The 7,149-nt window shown below is 41.6% G+C and overlaps 1 protein-coding gene across 2 annotated transcripts; it reads right to left on the reverse strand.

Annotated features, from left to right (window-relative positions):
• Positions 1-16: 16 nt before the first annotated feature.
• On the reverse strand, positions 17-6,828 carry vgll2a (vestigial-like family member 2a). 2 transcript variants are annotated; one of them, XM_086061498.1, is made up of 4 exons: positions 6,651-6,828; positions 4,881-5,139; positions 2,410-2,904; positions 17-592 (listed from the first exon to the last, which is right to left on the reverse strand). In XM_086061498.1, exons 1-4 carry the CDS (start codon positions 6,738-6,740, stop codon positions 549-551), a joined length of 888 nt encoding a protein of 295 aa, XP_085917624.1. In that variant the 5' UTR covers positions 6,741-6,828; the 3' UTR covers positions 17-548. The 2 variants fall into 2 exon arrangements, with proteins under 2 accessions (XP_085917624.1, XP_085917623.1); XM_086061497.1 differs by having other exon boundaries at positions 4,881-5,142.
• Positions 6,829-7,149: the final 321 nt, after the last annotated feature.

Here is a 7,149-nt window from a genome sequence, read left to right on the forward strand (position 1 = left end):
CTCGTCGGCTAATCGTTCCAAAGCTAATTTTTAGTCCAAATGGGCTAAAGAAGTGGACATGAGTAAATTCAATCTGATGGTGGGGGGAGCTGCAAGGAGGCAGTTTAAGAGTGTTAAGGGGGGGGGCGGGCGTGGGGGGGGTCTGGTCAGTCAAACTGTGAACTGAGTTGGATCTTTGTTGACAGTGAGAAACTGTACAAAGGCAGTTGAAAGCGGCCCTTTCACGCGGAGAGTTGAAACAGGAAATCTGCCTTTTGTCTTTTCACGCTGTTAAAGCAGGGACGATGTCAGATTTATACCGGCTCTACCTTTAAACCAGCATCAGTCACAGCTGCGCTTTTTTTCCCAGTCAGATTGAAGCGGCGTAAAGGAGGAAAGTTTCTCGAAGCAGGACAAGCCCTCGCTCTTGTCTTCTTCACAGCCCCCCCCCTTTTGTCGCCGTCACTCGAGACTTTTCAAGCGTCGCGACAGGCTCGCGCCAGCAGAGCATCAGTCAGTTCATCTGCTCCGGTTTTTTTTTTTTTTGGTGGAGTGAAGGAGGAACGCGTCTAGAACCAGTACAGGTCCTTGCTCTTGTCCTGCGTCTGCAGACCTGAGAGGACAGCAGCGGAGAAGACAAACAGCAGACAATAGAGGAGAAGAAGAAGAAAGAAAAAAAAGGCGATGAAAGCGCAAAGTGACGCAAAAGCGACGCCGACAGCTGCCGGCCGGCCGGCCGGCGCGTAAGACGAGCCGAGCAGGCGGCGAAATCCGTCTTCAATTCGTTGCCGATGTTGTTTCGTAACGCGGCCGCTCGCGTTCTGTTTTCATTCCGAGATGACGAATTTGACACAACAAAAGCGGCACGAAAGCAGCAGGTCACATTTCGAGTCCCCTGCTTGAAGTCAACAGGATCATTCACAAGAGCAAAATATTCGGACAGTTTGATGAAATCAACCTAATTAGTCAAATGGTAGCAGTAGTGTTGATTGATAGTAATAATAATAAAAAATAATAATAGAACGTGCTTTTAGTCCCTTAAAGGCCACCGTACTTCCTGTGTGAGCCGCAAACAAGCTAGCAGCTAGCGAAAATTAGCAACACAAATCGTGTATCAAGCTAGCTCTAGCTTGATACACGATTTGTGTTGCTAATTTTCACAAGACAGTATTTCAAACTTTTGTCCCATTAAATTAAGACGTTATGACGATAAACTATAATGGTAAAAAAAATGTCATTTACAATACAAACATTTTAAGTCAAAATATTAATGTTTTTGTAGTCTTTGATGAGCAAATGTTGTAGCAAAACATCATATTTATATGCGACGACTTAGTAAAGCAGCAAAATCCAAACGTTTTGATCCATCTCGGGGGCGGCCATTTTGTCATTTGTTGTCGACTGACGATGACATCACAGTTGCTCAGGGCTCAGGAAATGACCAATCAATCACTCAGCTTGCGAACGTCACATGACCAAACACATGAAACAGGTGAGCCGTAATTGGTCGTTTCTTGATGTCATTTCCAGTCGACAGCAAGTGACAAAATGGCCGCCGGATTTTGCTGATTAATTCAGATTCCACAAATGGCGTGTTAATTTTTTTTTATCTTAAGCAAAAATCAACAATTTTATGTTAGGATTTTTATTTTTTTTTGTGGTCTAATGTAGCTTCTTCGTTTTCATGCCCCCCCCCTCAATAATAATATTTTTTATCAGAAATCCACCATTTTAGAGGACTTTTCCTGAACAGCAACACCAACAAAAAAACATAACATTTTGTTGTCGAATGCTGCTTTTTGTGAGCAAATACATTGTTTTGGTTCCAAATAAATTCACATGAAGGACTAGTCTTTTTAAGCAATACATTTTGTTTTTAAAAAATTGAGTTAAATTGCTCAAATACAACCTTTTTAAGTCAAAATATGTTTTATTGTGATCTGTAACTTTTTTTTTTTTTAAACCAATTTTTGGTTTGTGGTGTAGAAGTAAAATTAATTATTAAGTTCTTATTATTATTACTATTCTTAATAAATAATAATAATCATTGTAAATTATGGAATACACTAAATGAGAGCAATAAAAATGTGTAATTAACTTGAAACAAATAAAAGGAATTATAAAAAAAAACACACACACACACACAACTGGTCAGCTATAAAAATCTGGCCAGGTAATTTTATAATTCTATATATTTTTTCAAAGTATTGTTTTTAGTTAGTATGTTTACAATGAAAGTTGTAGTAATTGTAATTGTAATTATCTTTTAATCTTCTAAAATGTATTGGTTTAGTTGATGTATGTTTTTAAGGATCTTGAAGATATGCAAAATCGACCATTTTGGTGAGAACATTTGACCAAACAAAATGTTAAATGGCAAACTAAAAAACACATTTCCTCAACCCACGTAAAATGTGCGTAACTTCTCACCCGCGTCCATGCCGAGTCCAATCTCTCCGGAGAAAGGCCCGCCCCAGGCCGCCGCCGCCGCCGCCTCAGCTTTCCCGCCCGGGTCGCACGGCGATCCACCCGCCGGCGCTCCCGAGCCGCCGCCGGCCGCCAGCCGATGGTGAGACCTGACGGACGGCACCAGCAGCGAGCCGTAACGCGGATCGAAGGCGGCGCCGTACACCTCGTGCACGGCGGGCCGCGGGTACGCCGAGCCCTGCGCGCCTATGCCGCCCCCTAGCGAGTAAGGGTGGTGGTGGTGATGGTGGTGCGGGTGGGACGGGTGCCAGGCGTCGGGGCCGGGTTGGTGCAGGTGGCCGTGGAGGGACGACGGGGCGTACGGGTCCCCCGTGGCGAAGGCGAGTTCCGAGTGGGGGGATGACAAAGCGCTCGCCAGCGAGGACGGGACGGGGGTCGGATAGGAACTGTTCCAGAAAGACGGCGGGAAATTTCTTTGGCTCATCGGGAACGATCCATCTGAAAAAACAAGCGGTTTTCAACTTGAATATAAAATTTGTAGACCAAAAAGATTTTTTTTTCCTGCTCTTTGTGTCGACCAATCAATTTGTTTGGCTTCTGTTCCCAGATTTCTTTCAGTCCGTGTTGGGTCATTCTTTTTTTTTTCTCATTTCATATTTCGATGCTACAATATACATCGTTTGCCTTTTTTTGTGTGAATAAATACTTCATTAAAAGCTGTGCTGTGAAGTGATGCAAATGCTGCCATCTACAGGAATCTGTTAGTCATGACAGAAAATTTCAATTTAACAAACAAGCCAGGTAAGACCCTCTTTTTCCCCACCTACTATTTTGAAAAACTTGGCAAAAAAAAATCCGTGGCAGTAAAACACAATCGCAGGAAACTTGTTTTCTCCGCTTTTTGGTCCTAAAGAGTTGTTTTGGGTGAAAGCGGTCCATGTTCTACTGCTGATTACTAACGAACGGAAAAAGCTAGAAACCACCTTTTATTCTGGTGAAAAAAAAAAAGAGTGTTTAGTCTATCAATATTGTTACAGAAAACTCAAAAACGTCTCCCGGTAAATTAGTCGGCCATTTTAGTGGCAATATGTTTTTGTGGATCAATTATAGATTTTCAAGGCACACCATCACATTTCATCGTTAAATCCTGCCTTTTGACAAATACAGCATTTCCATTAAAAAAAAAAAAACACATTAAATGCTGCCTTTTTATGATGAAATATTTATATAAAAACTAGGGGTGAGAGGCGATGACATTTTCTAATCGTAATTAATCACATGACTTCAATAGTTAACTCATGATAAATGGCACATTTTATATCTGTTCTAAATGTATAATAAAATGTACAATGAAATATTTTTTTAATAAGTTTTCATACTCTTGTTAACATAAAAGTGCAAAAAAAAATGTTTAAACTAATAGAAATATGTCTGCATCTTTTAGTCATTGAGACAGTAATTTCATAATAATTCATAAAATTTGGTTAAAATTAAAAAGATGTACTGTACTGTAAAAAAGGAGTGTGATATGGATTTGTGTTGGTCATTTTTCTGCCACTAGATGGCATAATTGCATTAGTAAGACGGTGAACGCTCAGCATTTTTCTTTTCCTATTAAAAGCTAGCTAATCCCAGTACAGGTTTTCCAAGGGACGGTCATTAATTGCGCATTTAAAAAAATGTGAGGCGTTAAAATGAACGCATTAATTTTGACACCCCCAATAAAAACATTCCTGTGACTTTTTTTGCTTTTGTGGTCAACAATAACATCCCCCGCACAGAATAATTGCACTTGAGTGGACATTGTCTTCTCCGGCAAAATATGACTTATGTGAGCAAAAGCGTTTTGTTTATTTTCTATCCAGAAACATCCCCCTTTCGACACACTGTACACGTTTGGCCTTGGGGGAGGTCAGGGCCGTAATGTGCCCGCGCTCGTGTTACGCTGAAAATATGACAATTGGTAACCTTAGAGCTCGCAAAAGTCCTTTTTGCGCTGACGCGCTCGCTCGGGAGGTTAAGGAGGCAATTAGTCGACAAGCATAACATTTCCTTCAACGATGTTGCTTTTTGTCAACAAATATCAAAATATCACATTTATATAAAAAAAAAACAGCCTGTTAAGGCAAAAAATCAACCATTTTACTGACTAAACAAAAATGGAGTCATTGTTTGTTGTCTCTTCTATTCATGTAACTGATGAGTTGTTGTTGTTTTTTTCCAAACCCGTACTGTGCCCCTCCCTCGCTTATAGGTGCATCATTTGTTGTGGGGCTTTTCCATGCCACAACAACGAGGCACTCTAAAGCAGCCACGCCAGCGGACTATCCCAAGTGAAGACGTATTTTCGCTAGCTGACTGCACGTCGGGTAACAAAGAAAGACAAAGCGGCAGCATTTTAGCCTTTTAGTCCAAAAAACGGGGAAACTAAAATGCTGAAAAAACAGTTTTAACGCTATATCGTCCACACGTACCTTTGAGGGTCTTGTGGCCGCTGGGGGGGTACGACGCGGACGAGGACGAGGACGAGGAGGAGGAGGAGGCGTGGCTGAGCGCGCGGCTAAAGTGTTGGTCGACGACGGCGCTGATGTCCCCGTGGAAATACGTGAAGAGGACGCAGCGGGCGCTCAGGTACTCGGCCCCCGGGGGCAGCTCCTTGTCCTCCTCCTTGATGGTGGGGGGGCCCAGGCGGGCGCCGCCCTGTGGCTCTTGCATTTTGGAGTTTAGGGACAGCTTCTGCCACAACAAATGGGAACAATTTCAGTCTTTTTTTTTTTAGAGCCTAACTTGACAATATCAAAACAATATCAATCTTTTATTTTGAAACCCGAATCCAGGCTTGGGGTTTGTCTGTTTGCAGCAAATTTCGAAAATTGGGCTAAGCAAAAGTTTCAAGATTTGAAGTCCCAAAATAATACAAACAATAAAAATGCTTCGATTTTGATTGTAAGATGTCATTTTCTTGTTACCAATTTGTTCAACGTTGTCGTCGCGTCGACGTAAATAACACAGAGGAGGTAAATACAATTCTTGATAATTGTCAGTAAGAATAATTGAAAAATTGGGGTCCTTGAGCCAATTTGGAAACGCGGAGCCCCTCTGACAACCATTCAAAACGTTAATAATATTCATATGAAATCATACAGACTGAAATGATACATTTCAGCTTAATTTAATATTTGCTTACCAAAGGTTAACGACCCGCGCGCGTCTTCTATTCAGACGCTTAATTCGACCAAAAAAATACCTCAAAACATCTTATAATAACCCTTTTGAATCAAAGCGTGTGTGTTTGTCCTTTAGGGCGCGCATTCTACACTATACATGCGGAGTTATAAATTAATTATGCAATTAAGCGGCATATGCGGAAAGTTTACCGCTTTTCAAAGTCATGAAAAAATAAAAAATAAAAATAAAAATAAAAAGCAGCTGATGGCAACGCTTTCAGATGTTGTGATGACGGCCGCCTCGTTTGTGTATCCTTTAATATTTTTCAGTACTTAATTACTTGCGCGATGAAGATTCGATGAGAGACGACAACATACAAAAAAAAAAGCACACGAAAGGTCAAAGGAAAGGACATTTTAATAAAACATCCAGTTTCAATACGAAAACGATATAACGGACGAAGCAACATTTCCAAAAGTTGAATGCGAGCAACGTTGAGCGCGAGGGCAATAAAAATGGCATTTATTATCAAACAAGCTGTTTGATAATAATTGACCTTTCAAAACACGACCGGGCAAATATGAAATCATAAAGATTTGAAATGTACGTTGAGAATGAAGTGAAATTCAAAATTTTCAGGAAAATCGGAGCATCTTTAAATGAGCACTAAAAGAAGGAAGCGCAAAAAAAAAAAAAACACAGTCAAATAAATTGTCTCGGTATCATTATTAAGAACTTATTATTTATTATTTTAAGTAGCAATGACCAACAAAAAAAAACATCATCGTTTGAATTGAATATCTGAAGATCAAATGTTAACAATAATGTAATATTGTCACATGTTGTTGATTTAGCCAATAGAAAAACTATTAAGAAATACAGATTGCATTAGTCATGCATGTTTACAAATAACTAAATAATAATGTTAAAGGCAACTTCACATCATTTGAAAAAATATGATATTAAAAAAAAGACAAGAGTTGCATTTTTTTTTTTTTTAATGTCCAAGTTGAACAAAATTTTGCAACAAAAGAATTTGCTTTCTCAGTGAAGTTATGTCGTGTGTGTGCGCATACCTGCTGCTGCTGCTGCTGGTGATACGGCGTGTAGGGGCTGAAGTAAGGCTGCGCTCCGAGCACCTGGTACATCACATCCAAGCAGCTCATGGCGGACGTGTCACCAGGACGGGACGGCGGGCGTCATCGAAGGAGATGCCGACGAGCCGCTTCTTCTTCTCCTTCTTCGTCTTCTCCTTCTTCTCTTCTCGCCTGCACGCGGCCGAGTCCTTCAGCAAACTAAGCGGCAGCGGCACTTAACTCACACCCACCCGGGGGCCCAGCCCCCCTCCACCCGCCATACAGGGCCCAGGAACCAGCCCCCCGCCCCCGCCCCCCCCGCCCCCCTCCAGCAGGGGATCCGCCCTCCAATCACAGGCCCGGCTCCACCTCAATGCGCTTGCAGGGTCACTTACAATGGACGGCGACTTCATACTAAATCACAGATCTGTGGTCAGATCTCATGGCCACGCGGACGGACGGACGGACGGACAGACAGACAGACAGATCTCGTAAGATT

This window comes from Leptonotus elevatus, chromosome 18 (assembly GCF_054856555.1).
Source record: "Leptonotus elevatus isolate MCC_2025b chromosome 18, RoL_Lele_1.0, whole genome shotgun sequence".
NCBI classification, from domain to species: domain Eukaryota; kingdom Metazoa; phylum Chordata; class Actinopteri; order Syngnathiformes; family Syngnathidae; genus Leptonotus; species Leptonotus elevatus.